The following is a 23,247-nucleotide window of genomic DNA, read 5'->3' as shown; positions in this document are numbered from 1 at the left end:
AGTATTGAAAACATATACCTGTATATTGTTTGTGAAAAGCAATTATGTAATTTTAATATACTGTATACAAAGTCTAAACTAGCATTCAGCATTTCAGAGCAGGCCAGAGAATCACCACATTTTCCTTTAGTTACAAATCACAGCATCACTCGTTTCAGTATTTCCACATGAGAATTCATCACACATTCATTATAGGAACATGTTACTGATCAAATGAAAGCATGTTTGTCTTACCAGTGAATCTGAACAGGTGTGATGTTATTGTAATGCTTTAAAATGAGAGGCTCCAGTCTGTAAGCCTGAAACAATGAAGCACAAAGAACCATTTCAAAATTAAATGAATGCTTGGAATGTTTTGTTATTATCAGTTGATTCACTTTCATTATTTAATGGAGACAGAACCGTAAAATCCAAACTATTGAGCACACCTGAACATCAGCTGCACCATCTAAAATTTGAAAGAAAAAACGTTGTACATATATAGGCAGCACCTGCCTGTAAGTCACAGGTGTCGACATGTTTTGAAATGAGATATTCACTAAAAAGATTTTTAAAATTATTAATTACTGCTTTTTTCCAGGCAGTGTCCATAACACAGCAGTAAGAAAAACGTAGCCGTCTCCGACCTCTCACCATCCATCATTGATACCAAGCTTAGGGCAGCAGCCCTGGTTCCTACTTCAACAGCAAGATTCATTGTCTTTGTGTGTTTTCCAAGATAATCGGTGTGAATGATGTGAAAAATGTCTGTTCAAAACCAAATCTAACTAGGGTCTTCTTCTTCTCCTTGGGGTTTTTCCCTTCAGGGGTCGCCACAGCCAATCAGTGTCCTCCATCTAACCCTGTCTTCTGCATCCTCTTCTCTCACACCAACTACCTTCATGTCCTCTTTCACTACATCCATAAACCTCCTCTTTGGTCTTCCTCTAGGCCTCCTGCCTGGCAGTTCAGAACTCAGCATCCTTCTACCAATATATTCACTATCTCTCCTCTGGACATGTTCAAACCATCTCAGTCTGGCCTCTCTGACTTTATCTCCAGAACCTCTAACATGTGCTGTCCCTCTGATGGACTCATTCCTGATCCTATCCATCCTGGTCACTCCCAGAGAGAACCTCAGCATCTTCATCTCTGCTACCTCCAGCTCTGTCTCCTGTCTTTTCCTCAGGGACACTGTCTCTAGACCAAACAACATCGCTGGTCTCACCACAGTTTTGTACACCTTTCCTTTCATTTTAGCTGAAACTCTTCTATCACACATCACACCTGACACTTTCCTCCACCCGTTCCATCCTGCCTGGACACGCTTCTTCACCTCTTTTCCACACTCTCCATTGCTCTGGACTGTTGACCCTAAGTACTTCAAATCCTCCACCTTCTTGATCTCTTCTCCCTCTAACCTCACTCTTCCACTTGGGTCCCTCTCATTCACACACATGTACTCTGTCTTACTGCGGCTAACCTTCATTCCTCTCCTTTCCAGGACAAACCTCCACCTAACTAGCTTCTCCTCCACCTGTTCCCTGCTCTCACTACAGATCACAATGTCATTTGCAAACATCATAGTCCATGGAGATTCCTGTCTAACCTCGTCTGTCAGCCTGTCCATCACCATAGCAACAAGAAGGTGCTCAGAGCTGATCCCTGATGCAGTCCCACCTCCACCTTGAACTCCTCTGTCACACCTACACACACCTCACCACTGTCTTACAGTCCTCATACATGTCCTGCACCGCTCTAACATACTTCTCTAGAGGGTAGTGTCTGCATTATTTCTTCCACCTGTCTGTCTTAATAATAATAATAATAATAATGTTTGCACTTTGTATTGTGGAAATAATATCAAAGTGCTACGCAATAAAAATAAGATAAAATAAGATATATGATTAAGAATGTTAAACAAACATAGTTAAGACAAGAAAGAAAATGTTTTAAGTCCTTTTTAAAAACATCCAGTGTCTGTGGCGCTCTGAGGTGAGCAGGGTGTGGCAGAATGCTCCGTCTCTGCTTGACCTGAGCAGAGGGGGCTTGTGAGGGGCTGAGGGGCGATGAGCTCCTTCAGTTAACTTGAGCAGTTACAGATGTGTCAGAAGAGAGATTTTATACTCCATCCTGACAGAGACAGGAAGCCAGTGGAGTGATTTTGGAACGGATGAGATGTGGTCAAATTTTTTACACTTTCTTTAGGAATCGCGCAGCACCATTTTGACTGTGTTGAAGCTTCTGGATGTTTTTGCTGTGGATCCCAACAAGAAAGGCCTTGCAGTAATCTTGCTCTTGCACTCTTGCTAGAGCGCCTGGAGGCCTCTATGCATCGTCGTTAAAGCCGCAGGTTTCAAAGCGTGTGAAAAAAGTAGCAGCTTATCGTCCACATATTACAGCACAGGCAAATCTTTGAAAAATCTGGTTGATCGTTATACATGGTACAGTAATCCCTCGCTTATTCACGCTTCAAGACACGCGGCTTCACTACATCATGGATTTTTAGTTGGTGGTCACATGATATTGTACTCTCATTCTACTGGCTGACGGCACCCTGAAGTGCACTACGTTCTGAGTCTCGGAATTCCATGAGACACAAAAGTGCTTTCAACAGTCTATCAGAGTGTTTTAAAGGTAATACAGATAGAAGGTGGTTTAATATCAGTATGGGGGGGTTCAGAAACATTTAAATTACCGTAAATATTAAGATAAATAGATCATCACTATATCGCTGAATTTCATTTTTGCGGTTGGTCCCTGAACACATGAACCGTGAGGATCGAGGGATTAGTGTATAAACACAACAGGCTGATCTGAACACTGCACCCTGATTACAGTTTAAACTGAAGACACTCGTCTGCTGGAACCACAGCTCACCACAGGGTCTGTAGGATGGAAGATATTGAAGAGACGTTTGCAGATAGAGGTGGGGAGGATGTGGTCCTGGACACCGTTGTTTCCGGGTCGGATACCCCGTAATGCCAGAAAAACAGCCAGAGGAGAACCCATGCAGAAGAAGTTCTCTACCTACGACATGAGAGAGTGAATGTTCCCTGATCCAATAGAGCCATTTCCACATGGAAAACCCACAAGGCTTTCACTGCTGGCAGGCAGAAGGGACAAGGAGACATGAAGCTGTAAAGTTACACCCCCCACACCCGTAGAACATTAAACGTGTGATAATAATGTTCCTCACACCCAAAGCATGCGTAGGAAGTGCATTAGTGGCTCTAACATGACTACATGTGGATGTGAAACTGTGTGTAAACTTGTGATGAACTGACGACACCAGATGCACCAGTCTCACATCTGGAAACAAGCTTAATATCTTACATTATTACTACATTATTGTTATTTTAGCTCACTCACTTCCAGGCTAGCACCACATTTTAAGATTTGTTGACAAAACATTATCTTGCAGCACAGAACAGATAATTAATGTCATTCTAGTCTATTAGTTGGACTTAGCTACTCGGTTTTGGCCGTGTAATTGTACAGCTATTACCACAAGAAAACCACACACACACACACACACACACACACACACACACACACACTCACACACACACACACACACACACACACACACACACACACACACACACACACACACACACACACACACACACACACACGCAAGCTGCTTGCTAATAGAACAGTGAAATATCTACCAACTGTACCTTGAATCTTAAGGCTGGCACTGCGACACAGGACGATGTCTGCAAACCCTGGAACTGATCCTCCAGGTCCCTCAACCTATGATCAACAGAACCATTACAGCAGCTTCTTCCAGTCAGTTCCAGCAGACTGAGGATGTTCCCCAACCCAAAAAACTGAGTCCCAATTATATATACGCATCACTAGGAATGATTACGTTCAACAACATGAAGTCTTACCAATCTTAAAATAGTTATACCACAGCATGTTTAATGTCACATGAATCCATATGTTTCATTGTCTGATTTATTGTCTCGTGAATCAGGACTTTTTACATTTTCTTTTAAATATGTTCCTTGTAGTATATTTCTATGTTTCTTCGTTGTTGTGATGACATGTGGAATGTATGTATGTACTGTTTGTTTAAGAGCAGAAGGTTCTCTGGGGATAGGTAAAGTATATATACATGTATCTTTCTATCTATGACCCATTTGTGAGAATGACAGCTAAAGCAGAGACGTTACTGCAGTCTGTCAGTTATTACTGAGTCTCATATTATTTTAACAGGGGTGATGATGATGATGATGATGATGATGATGATGAAAATGATGATGATGATGATGATGATGATGATGATGAGGATGATGATGATGATGATGTCCCCTAAACAATGAAAACTGGCTTCTTGACTAGTGCTACCACCTAGTGTACACCTTCACTCAAATGACTCCCTTCTTTCTCGTTACGAACTAAACACTAGACCAAAGTACATGGTAGAAAGTTTAATAAAGCACTGCTACTATGAGGTGACTACTTGTACAACACAACAGAAGAACTCAGCACCTGAGGCAGGTGAGTCTCAGCTGCTCCTGTAGGTGGCGCTCCTCTTCATTTGGCCAGAGCATCCTGGACTCCTCTGGGTCTGGTGCTTCTTGGTGATGGAAGCGAACAGGATCCCAGCCTGTCATGATGTCGAAGGTGATGACGCAGCCCAGCGAGTGGGAGACAATGGAAACCTTCCCGTTCTTCTCAAAGTCTGGGTTCCGTGAGCAGAACAGTGAGTACAGACGGTTGAGCTCCAGTGTCAGACCCCTGGTGATCTGTGGAGACACGGACGGTAACCCAACAGGCAGTAACAGAGCAGACAGTAACCCACAGGTAGTAACACAGCATACAGTAACACACAGGCAGTAACACACAGGCAGTAACACAGCAGACAGTAACACACAGACAGTAACACAGAGACAGTAACACACAGGCAGTAACACACAGGCAGTAACACACAGGCAGTAACACACAGGTAGTAACACACAGGCAGTAACACACAGACAGTAACACACAGGCAGTAACACACAGGTAGTAACACACAGGCAGTAACACACAGACAGTAACACACAGGCAGTAACACACAGGCAGTGTGCACTGCCGAGGCACCCTTGAGCAAGGTGCCGTCCCCTTTACAAAAAAAATTGCTCATTTGAGGCGCACCAAGAAGGAACTGCCTGCCACTCTACCTCCCCTGCATGCCTACAGGCCCCCTTGTGTGTGTGTGTGTGTGTGTGATACAGGGGCCTGTACTCACATGTATGCATGCGTTTGTAATCAGTAGCTAGAGTGTGCTGTCTTAATTTCCCTTCGGGGATCAAACCAGTATATAAAATTTAAAAAAATTAAAAATTAACACACAGGCAGTAACACAGCAGACAGTAACACAGCAGACGGTAACACAGAGACAGTAACACACAGACAGTAACACAGCAGACAGTAACACACAGACAGTAACACACAGACAGTAACACACAGACAGTAACACAGCATACGGTAACACAGAGACAGTAACACAGCAAACGGTAACACAGCAGACAGTAACACACAGACAGTAACACACAGACAGTAACACACAGACAGTAACACACAGACAGTAACACAGCAGACGGTAACACAGAGACAGTAACACAGCAAACGGTAACACAGCAGACAGTAACACACAGGCAGTAACACACAGGAAGTAACACAGCAGACAGTAACACACAGGCAGTAACACACAGGCAGTAACACAGCAGACAGTAACACACAGACAGTAACACACAGACAGTAACACACAGACAGTAACACACAGACAGTAACACAGCAGACGGTAACACAGAGACAGTAACACAGCAAACGGTAACACAGCAGACAGTAACACACAGGCAGTAACACACAGGAAGTAACACAGCAGACAGTAACACACAGGCAGTAACACACAGGCAGTAACACAGCAGACAGTAACACACAGACAGTAACACACAGACAGTAACACACAGACAGTAACACACAGACAGTAACACAGCAGACGGTAACACAGAGACAGTAACACAGCAAACGGTAACACAGCAGACAGTAACACACAGGCAGTAACACACAGGAAGTAACACAGCAGACAGTAACACACAGGCAGTAACACACAGGCAGTAACACAGCAGACAGTAACACACAGGCAGTAACACAGCAGACAGTAACACACAGACAGTAACACACAGGCAGTAACACACAGGAAGTAACACAGCAGACAGTAACACACAGACAGTAACACACAGACAGTAACACACAGGCAGTAACACAGCAGACAGTAACACACAGACAGTAACACACAGGCAGTAACACACAGGAAGTAACACAGCAGACAGTAACACAGCAGACAGTAACACACAGACAGTAACACACAGGCAGTAACACAAAGACAGTAACACACAGGCAGTAACACACAGGAAGTAACACAGCAGACAGTAACACACAGACAGTAACACACAGGAAGTAACACAGCAGACAGTAACACACAGACAGTAACACACAGACAGTAACACACAGACAGTAACACAGCACAGTAACACACAGACAGTAACACAGCAGACGGTAACACACAGACAGTAACACAGACACAGTAACACAGACACAGTAACACACAGACGGTAACACACAGACAGTAACACACAAACAGTAACACAGCGTCATGAAGGGACAGTGGATGAAACACAGGTGGTTGTGTCTGTTGGGGGGGTGTTTAAATGAATGAATGAACCCCCCCACCCCCCACATTGCCTTCACAATAAAGCTCTGAGGAGACACAATTAGGCTGAACATGCTAAATGGGATTCATGTAGGGTATTGGTTCCAGTCCCACCTCGTCTCTGTACAGAGGGCTGGTGTAATACATGATGTCCATGGCACTGCTGTTCAGAAGGTCTCTGAGACCACGCACCTTATCAGGGGTGATGGAGTCCACTGTGTCTGCAGGACCAGACAAAAATATGATAGATAAAATAAAATAAAAGACACACAGCCTTCATTATTGTAACAGGTAGGTAGGTAGGTAGGTAGGTAGGTAGGTAGGTAGGTAGGTAGGTAGGTAGGTAGGTAGGTAGGTAGGTAGGTCCTCCTCTGCGGTGGATGGAGCCACAGCAGCACTGACCCGTTGTCTCAGCTGTCTGATCTTATGGTGAGTTCAGAACTCTTCTCCTCCTTCAGGCTTCTCCCTTCAGGGGTCTCCACAGCCAATCAGTGTCCTCCATCTAACCCTGTCTTCTCATCCTCTTCTCTCACACCAACTACCTTTATGTCCTCTTTCACTACATCCATAAACCTCCTCTTTGGTCTTCCTCTAGGTCTCCTGCCTGGCAGTTCAAAACTCAGCATCCTTCTACCAATATATTCACTATCTCTCCTCTGGACATGTCCAAACCATCTCAGTCTGGCCTCTCTGACTTTATCTCCAGAACCTCTAACATGTGCTGTCCCTCTGATGTACTCATTCCTGATCCTATCCATCCTGGTCACTCCCAGAGAGAACCTCAGCATCTTCATCTCTGCTACCTCCAGCTCTGTCTCCTGTCTTTTCCTCAGTGACACTGTCTCTAGACCAGTAGTTCTTAACCTGGGTTCGGTGGGTTGGTCTCAGGGGTTCGGTGGAGCCTCTGCCACGGAGGTAAAGACACACCGACTCATCATGTCTATACATGTCTGACATGCCCCACTTGGCCATTATTAGCTGCAGGTGATCACGTGACATTGCTTGGCCAATCAGTGCTGCGAGGAATTTAGTGCACTCAGGAGTGATTATTACGTGTAATTACTTTCTTCACATGTCAGTGATTAAAATTTAATCCATACTAAATATGTCAAGCAAAAAAATAAAGCGGTCTGACGAATATGTATAATATGGATTATCATGTATCACGGAACGTGATGGCAGTCAGCGTCCTATCTGTATGATATGCAATGCTAAATTGAGTAACTCGAGCCTCGCACCGGCAAAGCTAAAGGAACACTTCGAGAAGTTGCATGGAAATGAGAAATATAAGAACACAACTCCTGCTGAATTCAAGTGAAGAGAGCTAGATTCGATGATAAGGCCACTCTGTCTGCTCTTAGATTTGTACCCATTAACAAACCAATCTTCACAGCATCATACGAAGTTGCGTACATGATCGCAAAGCGGGACAAGCCACACACTCTTGGTGAAACACTTGTAAAACCAGCTGCGTTAAAGATGGCAAATCTGATACTCGGAACAGCGGCCGAAGGTAAATTATCCAAAGTTCCTCTTTCAAATGACACCATCAGTGACAGAGTAGAGGACATGAGTAAAGACATCTTGGCTCAAGTACAGTAGTCGCAGATCTGATTTCAAGCCCAGCAAAATTCAGCCTTCAACTTGATGAGACCACAGACGTCGCTAATCTAAGCCAATGCACCACAAATCATTGTTACGCATTGCATTCTGCACAGGTATGCGTTGGCAACAAAAACCTTGCCTCCAAAAATGGTAGAAGTATTAAAAACTGTAGTGGAATGTGTGAACTATGTGCGAAATAGTGCTGTGAGGCATCGTATCTTCAGTGAGCTGTGTAAAGAAATGGGCGCTGAATTCGAGGTACTTCTGTACCATTCTAATGTTCGGTGGTTATCCCGGGGACAGGTGCTGACTCGTGTTTTTGCCTTGCTTGTGGAATTAGCCTTGTTTTTGGAAGAGCACCAACATTGTCATGTAGATTGCTTCAAAAAATTTGAGTTCATTCTCATTTTAGCTACATGGCTGATATATTTGCAGCTCTCAATCACCTTAATCAGCAGATGCAGGGGGGTGGAGTCAACATCATGGAGGAAGAAGAACACCTGAAGGCTTTTCAGAAAAAGCTACTATTATGGAAACAACGAACAGAGAACAATAACTTTGCAAACTTTCCCTTTCTTGACAACTGTGTAGGTAAGATTGAAGATGTGTCTGGAATTGGTGACATTTCTGTACCCATGGAACTGCAATTGCCACGCAATTGCCACACACTTAGATGAGCCTGCAAAGTCTCTCGACGGATACTTCTCTGCACGAGACTCATATCCGGCATGGGTGAGACAGCTGTTCACATTTGATGTTGAGACAGCAGAAGTCAATGATGAATACCTCGACGAAATCATTGAAATTCAGCAGAGCCAGGTTCAACAGCAACTCTTCAGAACATCAACGCTCTCAACGTTTTGGTGTCAACACATGGAAAAGTATCCAGTTATCGCCAAGAAAGCCCTGGAGTTTTTTTATACCATTTGACAGTAACACACAGAGAGTAACACACTGGTTTTTTATACCATTTGACATATCTTTGAGAGCAATCCTTTTCGAGGATGTTGGATATAAAAAAAAAGAAAAGAAACAGACTTTGCTGTGAACATGACATCAGAGTAGCCCTTGCCAAGGTGAAGCCATGCATATCTGAACTGGTGTCTCAAAGGCAACAGCAGAAGTCACACTGATTGCAGGTATGTAATTTGTTGTGAGTTCATTTTGTGTACCAGTAGAAAACTATGTCTTGACTTTGAAAAGAATGATATTTTATTTTACAGTAAAATAGGGTTCGGTGAATGCGCATATGAAACTGGTGGGGTCCGGTAGGTCCAAAAAGGTTAAGAACCACTGCTCTAGACCAAACAACATCGCTGGTCTCACCACAGAGTCCAGAACAGTAATATTTATTTACTTATTACACTGTTTTAATCTCCAGGCAGGACATTCCTTTTATACTCTGCTCCATACACACAGGTCAAAACACATCACTTATTCCAACGGAGAGTGACAGCAGGCTGTATTATTTCATTTAAGAACCCGATATATATTTGCACATTCCATTTGTAAAGACACTGACCCCCAGCGCTCTGCAGTTAGCCTGGTTCAGAGACCACCAGAGTAAAGGATTACATATTCATTAACCATTAACTTTATCACTGTGTGATCACTGTCTGTACTGTGTCTCATAAGCCTTGAAGGATTCACTTGATTATACAGAAAACCACTAAACAAAGGAGAACCTTCCAGCAACCAACATGTCCTCTGTAGGGAAGCCCATCACATTACCTAAACCACCAGGCTCATGTTATATTACATATTATATTGTTATATTACATGTTATATTGTTATATTAAATGTTATATTACATGTTATATTACAGACATCAAGATGAATGGAGGTCTGACAGGGATGTAGTCGGTCTTCATCCAGCAGGCCTTCAGCCTTCCTTCAACAATCCTTCTGTCAAAGTACTGGAGCTGCCTTTGTGTGTCAGAAGAATTTACTTTCATTGCTTCTTGCAATTACACTGTATTATGCCAATAAAACATTTTATATATAAAATATACGATGGTAAAATTGAAATTCATATTATATTGTTATTATATACCATATATTATAGTATATATATGGTTGCTCATGTTGATATTCAATGCTGTTTTGCTATTTCAGGAAAAAAACATTAAAACATTGTTACGATTTCTCTACAATTTTAAATGTAACATGTTTGTTCAGTTGAAAACAGTAACATGGTAGTCAGAGATTACAACATCCCGTGACACTCCTGAATTCAACATTTTACCCTGACCTACACATTTTTGTGCCTCTAGCTTCCTGAAAATGTTGTTTTTGTTTTGTGATCATATCTTACCAGGTTTCAGAGATGTGTACCTAAAAAGGTATAAAAGTGAAAATTTGACCTTCTTTTCAAGGTTGTGATCTAATTTTCATTCCCTTGCCTCCCTGAATATAACGGCTTTTGTTTTGTCTTTCTATCTTATCCGCTTCCTGAAATATGTTCAAAAAAATGTACAAAAGTTTAAGTTTTACCTTAACCTAGTTTTCTCAAGGTCAAGGTCTTCATCTCATTTTCATCCCCTTTGCTGCCCGAGTAATGTGCTTTTCATTTCATATTTCTATCTGCAACGGTTATGGAGATATTTAGTGGAAGGACGAACACACGAACACTGACAATTATAATACATCACCGCTTTGAAGCGGGATGGAACTACAAGTGAGTTACACACACAGTTCTGAACATGAAAATAGAATTGGCTGGTATAATAACAGCATCATTTCTCTGTGCCTTGAGGTGCAGCGTACCTCCATCCAAAGCCAGCTTTGACCTCCATTCCACAGGCAGGAACTCCACATGCTCTGTGGAGCGATCAGAGAAGTGCTTCTCCTCCATCTTCCTGGCAGCATCTCTCATCCTGCCAACACAAGACCTCTCAGTACAGTAATGTCATTCATTCTCTAGGATGGTGTAACACACTGAGAAACCCTCTCACATGCTGGTGTTCCTGATGATGCGACCCTGATCCATCTTCTGGCCAATTCCATGCACCACAAACACGATATGGGTGGTTTCAGGAGGGCTATCCTCAGGCGCAGCTTCTTCTACATACCCCCGATGGAGGCGTGTCCCACTGCTGGAGGCTGAGGACAGCAGATGAACATGGCTACAGCACTGCCCCAGACTTAGTGGACTGAGCTGCTGCTGACCCTTTTAAACCTTTTGTGGCAAACATGACTTTCAATCCCTGAATAGTGGAACAGTTTAACTCCTGGTTGGGGATGGACAGTTCTTCACCAAGAGCCTTTCTAGGTTCTGACTGACTGGTTGGGAAATTGAGGTTCTAAAATTCCTGTCAGATCAATGACAGCGAAGGTGATTTTGAGTGGAGTCAAGAGCACCATTATGGGTTGTTACAGCTGCTGACACAAGTTGTTTGTTTGCTTAATGAACCATTAGAAATGTTATCAGACACTCCTTGAAGATTTTTTTTTATTGTATTATTGAGACCTGATGGAAAAAAACCCACAACCTGTATGGTGGGTGCTGAGGTCCTGGTGGGGCTGAAGGTACAGCAGCATCAACATGAAGAAGATTTCTGCACTTTAAATATGTCACCATTTGATAATTAATAAAAATAAGGCTTGTTGTGTGCTTATGTATACTTAAAGCTAGGAGTTCAAGTTGTCTGTTGGACGCAGCGCTACAGATTTCACACCATTCATTAAACAAGTATTGCTCAACAGCATTGCTTTCAGAAATTGTTCTTCTTTGGACAAAAAACAGTAACCTCTTTAAAAACACTTTTTTCCAAACAGATTTTAAAGACGTTTTCTTGTCTTTGTTTTTTTCAGATATTTTAATATATTTTAATTTTGTATTTGTTTTGTCATGCTTTGTATTTGAAAAGAAAAAAAAAACTTGCTATTGTTTTTGTGCTTTTTAAAGTACATGTATGTACTTTCCTACAAATACTGTCCTTAGCTTCCATTACAAAGGTGGCAAAAAAATATTAAAAAAGACTATGTTTTATGGAGTGCTGTATAAATAAATATGATTCAATGTAAGACCTATTACTAAGAATATTTTAAGACCAAATCTTCATGCCGTTAAGAAAACGTGTGGGTTCACCACAACATCATGAAGGTGGTTTATTACCTTTGGAGAAGCCGAGTTTCTGAGTGACTGTGCGAGCAATCTTGGAGGTGGTGGCATCACTATACAGGTAAACCTCGTCCACACTGTGCCAGTCCACATGATTCCTGCTCAGCTTCAGGCTGTGGATTGCTGGGAGAAAAATTCACAGTAATCACAGTGAACTTCAGTGACATCACACGTATTGATTTGATCAATATGAAAAAATAGGGTTTGAGAGATGCAGACTGTCCTCACATGCTCCCTGAGGAAGATGGCATTCATCCATCCATCCATCCAACCATTTTCTTGTAGATGAGACAAATGTAACCCTCTACATCGGGGTTGTCAAACTAATTTTCACTGAGGGCCACATCATCATAATGGTTGTCCTCCAAGAGCCAGATGTAACTAATAAATTTAACTAAATGTAGCTCAATGTAATGTAAAATAACAACTATTACTTGATATTAAATAACTCTCAATGTATTACTTAGTAACACTATGTTAATAATTGTTTATTTGACTTAATGTAACCTCATTCTGAAGCACTGCTGAACCACTTTGGATAAAATGTCAGCTTGATATTTAATGTCAGTCAAACCTGCCGTACGTTAACTATGTGTAAGATATGATGGTGGCAGGATTAGGATGACAGGGTATGCAGGCTTAGTGATGAAACAACCCAACAAGCAAGGGTAAATGCCAACGGCCAAAATACCAAACTTCATATCACCTTCAGTAAAGGTGATAATGCTATTGCTAGCTTAAGTATTACCCTTAGCCAGATATGGGTTTGACTTAGGTGACTGAAAAGCATGTCTCCAATACACAGGGGAGTGGGTTGGAGGACATTACTTGTATATCGATGACCAGGAAGTTGTGGATGAGGTGCAGGAAATCCCTTGAGGCCCTCTACTAATGGCGCCGTTCTAGGTGGCGTCTGTTGCGGTAGCTTTGTGTTTTCTTTGTTTTTGTAACCTTTCTCTTTCATATCTGTACTGTCATCTATGTGTTTCTACCCGTTGTTGCCAAATCACATAAGATAACTTTTTCTCTTGTTTAAATTTTTCTGCATGTCTTTTCTACACTTTTTGTACTTTTGAACCCATGGTGACCAAGGGGCACAGGCACCACGGTGAGTGCATTGTTGATGCCAGATGATGGCGCTGTGTAGATCTGTGCTGCAGCCTAGAGCAAAGCGGACGAGGCACCGGGGGCGCAGAGCTGGGGCCGGGCTGAGGGGGAAGAAGAAGAGGTTCCACCCAGCGGTACCAGCTACCATCAAGGGAAGGTTAGGTCCCTGGTGAGGAAGACCAGCTCGCCGCTCTGATTAAAACCCAGAGGGAATATCGTGAGTGTAGCGTGATGTATTTCACTGAGACATGGCTGCAGTCCCACGTCCCGGAAAAAAGCGTAACAGGCTCCAATGTTGTTCGTGGGACAGAGACGTTGTTCGCAGCGGTAAGAGGAAGGGAGGAGGGATTACACTGTTTGGCAGTGGGAGGTGGTCGATCCCAGACACGTGCATGTGAGAGAACATCACTGTAGCCCGGACACTGAACTGTTTACTGTGGAATACCACCATATTACCTGCTTCAGGAGTTCTGATGGTGATCGACATACCCATGTCAGCTGACACACTGACTGCCTGAGATGTCATCCCCTCCGTATTTGCCAGCGTCCAGACCCAGCACCCAAATGCCTTTGCAGTGGTTACTGGTGACTTTGATCATGTTTCCCTGGACCACCTGTTGCCCACCTTCCACCAGTATGTTGACTGTTCCACCAGAAAAATCTTTGGACCTGCTGTATGCAAACACCAGGGATGCAAACAGCACCACAGCCCTTCCTCCCCCAGGCAGATCTGATCACAACTTAGTTCTGCTAACTCACAAATACATCCCACTTGTTGGGACATTCTTGGGGAAAAAATTACATTTGTTGTACACACACTCTTCCTGTTATCTACACTCTGCTTTCCATCCCTTACCATCCTTGCAGTCCACCGTGGTAGGAACCACCTCTATGTCATAGGTGTCCTTCATCTGGTGCCCCCAGAAACGATTAAGGTGCTCCATCTCGATGAGGTCACTCTCATCCTCCTCCAGGGGAAACCACGTTCCATCAATAAACCACTGACCCCTCATCACAGGAATACGGTCTTGCTCTGTAGAAAACCACATAACTTTTCACACAATTTAAAAGATTAAGTTGGTCTCAGGAATATGTATGCACACAAATAAATCGTTCATTTTTAAATAAATAAATAAATAGATAGATAAATAGATAGACAGAAATTGTTAATTTCCCTGACAAAACCCCTTCAAGGGATTAATAAAGTTATACTCTATACTCTATACTCTCTAAATATAGAAAGTGAAAAAAATAGCATAACTTAGTTTGGCAACATCTACTATGTCATTGGCAACTAGTAGTACGTATAATAATAGGAGATGGACGAAAAGTTGCTGCAACAATAACAGCATAGATTATATTTATCTTATTGAAACTATCTGCACATAGCATTGTGCAGTAGGGAGGTGTGTGTGTGTGTGTGTGTGTGTGTGTGTGTGTGTGTGTGTGTGCGTGCGTGCGTGCGTGCGTGTGTGTGAGTAATTATTTATTAAATGATATATATTTTGCTAGTTGTGCACCAATTGTACTAATAAAACAGAAAGCCTTATTATGATAGGAGTAGAGTAGTCATTATTTTAACAGTAGTTCAGTAGTAGGGAATATTGTGCTCATAGGACAGCAGGTGGTATTTTGATAGCAGTAAGATAGTAATGGATACTATTGTGATCACCTCATAGTCTAATTCCTTCTATTTTGTTGGTATCGTAGAGTAAAACTATCGTGATGGTATCGTAGTCTAACGCTATCGTGATGGTATCGTAGAGTAAAACTATCGTGATGGTATCGTAGTCTAACGCTATCATGATGGTATCATAGTCTAACACTATCGTGATGGTATCATAGTCTAACACTATCGTGATGGTGGTGTCATAGTCTAATGCTATGGTGATGGTATCGTAGTCTAACGCTATCGTGATGGTATCATAGTCCAACGCTATCGTGATGGTATCGTAGTCTAACGGTATCATGATGGTGGTGACATAGTCTAATGCTATCATGATGGTATCGTAGTCTAACGCTATCGTGATGGTATCGTAGTCTAACACTATCGTGATGGTATCGTGGTCTAACGCTATCATGATGGTATAGTAGTCTAACGCTATCGTGATGGTATCATAGTCCAACGCTACCGTGATGGTATCGTAGTCTAAAACTATCGTGATGGTATCGTAGTCTAACACTATCGTGATGGTATCGTAGTCTAACGCTATCGTGATGGTATCGTAGTCTAACGCTATCATGATGGTATCGTAGTCTAACGCTATCGTGATGGTATCGTAGTCTAACGCTATCGTGATGGTATCGTAGTCTAACACTATCATGATGGTATCATAGTCTAACACTATCGTGATGGTATCATAGTCTAACACTATCGTGATGGTGGTGTCATAGTCTAATGCTATGGTGATGGTATCGTAGTCTAACGCTATCGTGATGGTATCATAGTCCAACGCTATCGTGATGGTATCGTAGTCTAACGGTATCATGATGGTGGTGACATAGTCTAATGCTATCATGATGGTATCGTAGTCTAACGCTATCGTGATGGTATCGTAGTCTAACACTATCGTGATGGTATCGTGGTCTAACGCTATCATGATGGTATAGTAGTCTAACGCTATCGTGATGGTATCATAGTCCAACGCTACCGTGATGGTATCGTAGTCTAAAACTATCGTGATGGTATCGTAGTCTAACACTATCGTGATGGTATCGTAGTCTAACGCTATCGTGATGGTATCGTAGTCTAACGCTATCATGATGGTATCGTAGTCTAACGCTATCGTGATGGTATCGTAGTCTAACGCTATCGTGATGGTATCGTAGTCTAACGCTATCGTGATGGTATCGTAGTCTAACGCTATCGTGATGGTATCGAAGTCTAACACTATCGTGATGGTATCGTAGTCTAACACTATCGTGATGGTACCGTAGTCTAACACTATCGTGATGGTATCGTAGTCTAACGCTATCATGATGGTATCGTAGTCTAACGCTATCGTGATGGTATCGTAGTCTAACGCTATCGTGATGGTATCGTAGAGTAAAACTATCGTGATGGTATCGTAGTCTAACACTATCGTGATGGTATCGTAGTCTAACACTATCGTGATGGTATCGTAGTCTAACACTATCGTGATGGTATCGTAGTCTAACACTATCGTGATGGTATCGTAGAGTAAAACTATCGTGATGGTATCGTAGTCTAACACTATCGTGATGGTATCGTAGAGTAAAACTATCGTGATGGTATCGTAGTCTAACACTATCGTGATGGTATCGTAGTCTAACACTATCGTGATGGTATCGTAGTCTAACACTATCATGATGGTATCGTAGTCTAACGCTATCATGATGGTATCGTAGAGTAAAACTACCGTGATGGTATCGTAGTCTAACGCTATCGTGATGGTATCATAGTCTAACGCTATCGTGATGGTATCGTAGTCCAACGCTACCGTGATGGTATCGTAGTCTAACACTATCGTGATGGTATCGTAGTCTAACGCTATCGTGATGGTATCATAGTCTAACGCTATCGTGATGGTATCGTGGTCCAACGCTACCGTGATGGTATCGTAGTCTAACACTATCGTGATGGTATCGTAGTCTAACACTATTGTGATGGTATCGTAGTCTAACACTATCGGGATGGTATCGTAGTCTAACGCTATCGTGATGGTATCGTAGAGTAAACTATCGTGATGGTATCGTAGTCTAACACTATCGTGATGGTATCGTAGTCTAACACTATCGTGATGGTATCGTAGTCTAACGCTATCGTGATGGTATCGTAGAGTAAAACTATCGTGATGGTATCGTAGTCTAACACTATTGTGATGGTACCGTAGAGTAAAACTATCGTGATGGTATCGTAGTCTAACACTATCGTGATGGTATCGTAGTCTAACACTATCGTGATGGTATCGTAGTCTAACACTATCGTGATGGTATCGTAGAGTAAAACGATCGTGATGGTATCGTAGAGTAAAACTATCGTGATGGTATCGTAGTCTAACACTATCGTGATGGTATCGCAGTCTAACGCTATCGTGATGGTATCGTAGTCTAAAACTATCGTGATGGTATCGTCGTCTAACACTATCGTGATGGTATCGTAGAGTAAAACTATCATGATGGTATCGTAGTCTAACACTATCGTGATGGTATCATAGAGTAAAACTATTGTGATGGTATCGTAGTCTAACACTATCGTGATGGTATCGTAGTCTAACACTATCGTGATGGCATCGTAGTCTAACACTATCGTGATGGTATCGTAGTCTAACACTATCGTGATGGTATCGTAGTCTAACACTATCGTGATGGTATCGTAGTCTAACACTATTGTGATGGTATCGTAGTCTAACGCTATCGTGATGGTATCGTAGTCTAACGCTATCGTGATTGTATCGTAGTCTAACGTTATCGTGATGGTATCGTAGTCTAACACTATCGTGATGGTATCGTAGTCTAACACTATCGTGATGGTATCGTAGTATAACACTATCGTGATGGTATCGTAGTCTAACACTATCGTGATGGTATCGTAGCCTAACGCTATCGTGATGGTATCGTAGTCTAACGCTATCGTGATGGTATCGTAGTCTAACGCTATCGTGATGGTATCGTAGTCTAACGTTATCGTGATGGTATCGTAGAGTAAAACTATCGTGATGGTATCGTAGTCTAACACTATCGTGATGGTATCGTAGTCTAACACTATCGTGATGGTATCGTAGTCTAACACTATCGTGATGGTATCGTAGTCTAACACTATCGTGATGGTATCGTAGTCTAACACTATAGTGATGGTATCGTAGAGTAAAACTATCGTGATGGTATCGTAGTCTAACACTATCGTGATGGTATCGTAGTCTAACACTATCGTGATGGTATCGTAGTCTAACACTATCGTGATGGTATCGTAGTCTAACACTATCGTGATGGTATCGTAGTCTAACGCTATCGTGATGGTATCGTAGTCTAACACTATTGTGATGGTATCGTAGTCTAATGCTATCGTGATGGTATCGTAGAGCAAAACTATCGTGATGGTATCATAGTCTAACACTATCGTGATGGTATCGTAGTCTAACACTATCGTGATGGTATCGTAGTCTAACACTATCGTGATGGTATCGTAGTCTAACACTATCGTGATGGTATCGTAGTCTAACGCTACCGTGATGGTATCGTAGTCTAACGCTATCGTGATGGTATCGTAGAGTAAAACTATCGTGATGGTATCGTAGTCTAACACTATCGTGATGGTATCGTAGTCTAACACTATCGTGATGGTATCGTAGTCTAACACTATCGTGATGGTATCGTAGTCTAACGCTACCGTGATGGTATCGTAGTCTAACGCTATCGTGATGGTATCGTAGAGTAAAACTATCGTGATGGTATCGTAGTCTAACACTATCGTGAAGGTATCGTAGAGTAAAACTATCGTGATGGTATCGTAGTCTAACACTATCGTGATGGTATCGTAGTCTAACACTATCGTGATGGTATCGTAGTCTAACACTATCGTGATGGTATCGTAGTCTAACGCTACCGTGATGGTATCGTAGTCTAACGCTATCGTGATGGTATCGTAGAGTAAAACTATCGTGATGGTATCGTAGTCTAACGCTATCGTGATGGTATCATAGTCTAACGCTATCGTGATGGTATCGTAGTCCAACGCTACCGTGATGGTATCGTAGTCTAACACTATCGTGATGGTATCGTAGTCTAACGCTATCGTGATGGTATCATAGTCTAACGCTATCGTGATGGTATCGTAGTCCAACACTACCGTGATGGTATCGTAGTCTAACACTATCGTGATGGTATCGTAGTCTAACACTATCGTGATGGTATCGTAGTCTAACACTATCGGGATGGAATCGTAGTCTAACGCTATCGTGATGGTATCGTAGAGTAAACTATCGTGATGGTATCGTAGTCTAACACTATCGTGATGGTATCGTAGTCTAACACTATCGTGATGGTATCGTAGTCTAACGCTATCGTGATGGTATCGTAGAGTAAAACTATCGTGATGGTATCGTAGTCTAACACTATTGTGATGGTATCGTAGAGTAAAACTATCGTGATGGTATCGTAGTCTAACACTATCGTGATGGTATCGTAGTCTAACGCTATCGTGATGGTATCGTAGACTAAAACTATCGTGATGGTATCGTAGAGTAAAACGATCGTGATGGTATCATAGAGTAAAACTATCGTGATGGTATCGTAGTCTAACACTATCGTGATGGTATCGCAGTCTAACGCTATCCTGATGGTATCGTAGTCTAAAACTATCGTGATGGTATCGTAGTCTAACACTATCGTGATGGTATCGTAGAGTAAAACTATCATGATGGTATCGTAGTCTAACACTATCATGATGGTATCATAGAGTAAAACTATTGTGATGGTATCGTAGTCTAACACTATTGTGATGGTATCGTAGTCTAACACTATCGTGATGGCATCGTAGTCTAACACTATCGTGATGGTATCGTAGTCTAACACTATTGTGATGGTATCGTAGTCTAACGCTATCGTGATGGTATCGTAGTCTAACGCTATCGTGATGGTATCGTAGTCTAACGCTATCGTGATTGTATCGTAGTCTAACGCTATCGTGATGGTATCGTAGTCTAACACTATCGTGATGGTATCGTAGTCTAACACTATCGTGATGGTATCATAGAGTAAAACTATTGTGATGGTATCGTAGTCTAACACTATTGTGATGGTATCGTAGTCTAACACTATCGTGATGGTATCGTAGTCTAACACTATCGTGATGGTATAGTAGTCTAACACTATTGTGATGGTATCGTAGTCTAACGCTATCGTGATGGTATCGTAGTCTCACGCTATCGTGATGGTATCGTAGTGTAACGCTATCGTGATTGTATCGTAGTCTAACGCTATCGTGATGGTATCGTAGTCTAACACTATCGTGATGGTATCGTAGTCTAACACTATCGTGATGGTATCGTAGTATAACACTATCGTGATGGTATCGTAGTCTAACGCTATCGTGATGGTATCGTAGTCTAACGCTATCGTGATGGTATCGTAGTCTAACGCTATCGTGATGGTATCGTAGTCTAACGCTATCGTGATGGTATCGTAGAGTAAAACTATCGTGATGGTATCGTAGTCTAACACTATCGTGATGGTATCGTAGTCTAACAATATCGTGATGGTATCGTAGTCTAACACTATCGTGATGGTATCGTAGTCTAACACTATCGTGATGGTATCGTAGTCTAACACTATAGTGATGGTATCGTAGAGTAAAACTATCGTGATGGTATCGTAGTCTAACACTATCGTGATGGTATCGTAGTCTAACACGATCGTGATGGTATCGTAGTCTAACACTATCGTGATGGTATCGTAGTCTAACACTATCGTGATGGTATCGTAGTCTAACGCTATCGTGATGGTATCGTAGTCTAACACTATCGTGATGGTATCGTAGTCTAACACTATCGTGATGGTATCATAGAGTAAAACTATTGTGATGGTATCGTAGTCTAACACTATTGTGATGGTATCGTAGTCTAACACTATCGTGATGGTATCGTAGTCTAACACTATCGTGATGGTATCGTAGTCTAACACTATTGTGATGGTATCGTAGTCTAACGCTATCGTGATGGTATCGTAGTCTCACGCTATCGTGATGGTATCGTAGTGTAACGCTATCATGATTGTATCGTAGTCTAACGCTATCGTGATGGTATCGTAGTCTAACACTATCGTGATGGTATCGTAGTCTAACACTATCGTGATGGTATCGTAGTATAACACTATCGTGATGGTATCGTAGTCTAACACTATCGTGATGGTATCGTAGTCTAACGCTATCGTGATGGTATCGTAGTCTAACGCTATCGTGATGGTATCGTAGTCTAACGCTATCGTGATGGTATCGTAGAGTAAAACTATCGTGATGGTATCGTAGTCTAACACTATCGTGATGGTATCGTAGTCTAACACTATTGTGATGGTATAGTAGTCTAACGCTATCGTGATGGTATCGTAGTCTCACGCTATCGTGATGGTATCGTAGTGTAACGCTATCATGATTGTATCGTAGTCTAACGCTATTGTGATGGTATCGTAGTCTAACACTATCGTGATGGTATCGTAGTCTAACACTATCGTGATGGTATCGTAGTATAACACTATCGTGATGGTATCGTAGTCTAACACTATCGTGATGGTATCGTAGTCTAACGCTATCGTGATGGTATCGTAGTCTAACGCTATCGTGATGGTATCGTAGTCTAACGCTATCGTGATGGTATCGTAGAGTAAAACTATCGTGATGGTATCGTAGTCTAACACTATCGTGATGGTATCGTAGTCTAACAATATCGTGATGGTATCGTAGTCTAACACTATCGTGATGGTATCGTAGTCTAACACTATCGTGATGGTATCGTAGTCTAACACTATAGTGATGGTATCGTAGAGTAAAACTATCGTGATGGTATCGTAGTCTAACACTATCGTGATGGTATCGTAGTCTAACACTATCGTGATGGTATCATAGAGTAAAACTATTGTGATGGTATCGTAGTCTAACACTATTGTGATGGTATCGTAGTCTAACACTATCGTGATGGCATCGTAGTCTAACACTATCGTGATGGTATCGTAGTCTAACACTATTGTGATGGTATCGTAGTCTAACGCTATCGTGATGGTATCGTAGTCTAACGCTATCGTGATGGTATCGTAGTCTAACGCTATCGTGATTGTATCGTAGTCTAACGCTATCGTGATGGTATCGTAGTCTAACACTATCGTGATGGTATCGTAGTCTAACACTATCGTGATGGTATCATCGAGTAAAACTATTGTGATGGTATCGTAGTCTAACACTATTGTGATGGTATCGTAGTCTAACACTATCGTGATGGTATCGTAGTCTAACACTATCGTGATGGTATAGTAGTCTAACACTATTGTGATGGTATCGTAGTCTAACGCTATCGTGATGGTATCGTAGTCTCACGCTATCGTGATGGTATCGTAGTGTAACGCTATCGTGATTGTATCGTAGTCTAACGCTATCGTGATGGTATCGTAGTCTAACACTATCGTGATGGTATCGTAGTCTAACACTATCGTGATGGTATCGTAGTATAACACTATCGTGATGGTATCGTAGTCTAACGCTATCGTGATGGTATCGTAGTCTAACGCTATCGTGATGGTATCGTAGTCTAACGCTATCGTGATGGTATCGTAGTCTAACGCTATCGTGATGGTATCGTAGAGTAAAACTATCGTGATGGTATCGTAGTCTAACACTATCGTGATGGTATCGTAGTCTAACAATATCGTGATGGTATCGTAGTCTAACACTATCGTGATGGTATCGTAGTCTAACACTATCGTGATGGTATCGTAGTCTAACACTATAGTGATGGTATCGTAGAGTAAAACTATCGTGATGGTATCGTAGTCTAACACTATCGTGATGGTATCGTAGTCTAACACTATCGTGATGGTATCGTAGTCTAACACTATCGTGATGGTATCGTAGTCTAACACTATCGTGATGGTATCGTAGTCTAACGCTATCGTGATGGTATCGTAGTCTAACACTATCGTGATGGTATCGTAGTCTAACACTATCGTGATGGTATCATAGAGTAAAACTATTGTGATGGTATCGTAGTCTAACACTATT

At 42.0% G+C, this 23,247-nt stretch overlaps 1 protein-coding gene across 1 annotated transcript in view; it reads right to left on the bottom strand.

The window, feature by feature from the left end:
- ddhd1b (DDHD domain containing 1b) overlaps window positions 1-23,247 on the bottom strand; it is a 43,287-nt gene that overhangs the window by 5,695 nt on the left and 14,345 nt on the right. Inside the window, exons 2-10 of the mRNA XM_068342921.1 lie at window positions 14,380-14,556; window positions 12,411-12,539; window positions 11,248-11,395; window positions 11,060-11,169; window positions 6,803-6,909; window positions 4,483-4,739; window positions 3,663-3,738; window positions 2,860-3,009; window positions 235-299 (exon numbers count right to left, since the gene is read on the bottom strand). Coding sequence (XP_068199022.1) covers window positions 235-299; window positions 2,860-3,009; window positions 3,663-3,738; window positions 4,483-4,739; window positions 6,803-6,909; window positions 11,060-11,169; window positions 11,248-11,395; window positions 12,411-12,539; window positions 14,380-14,556 — 1,219 coding nt within the window. The remainder of the gene's footprint in view (window positions 1-234; window positions 300-2,859; window positions 3,010-3,662; window positions 3,739-4,482; window positions 4,740-6,802; window positions 6,910-11,059; window positions 11,170-11,247; window positions 11,396-12,410; window positions 12,540-14,379; window positions 14,557-23,247) is intronic.

This window comes from Antennarius striatus, chromosome 19 (genome assembly GCF_040054535.1).
Source record: "Antennarius striatus isolate MH-2024 chromosome 19, ASM4005453v1, whole genome shotgun sequence".
NCBI classification, from domain to species: Eukaryota; Metazoa; Chordata; class Actinopteri; order Lophiiformes; family Antennariidae; genus Antennarius; species Antennarius striatus.
Note: the sequence above shows the minus strand (reverse complement) of the source record. Positions and strands in the feature narration are given on the sequence as shown.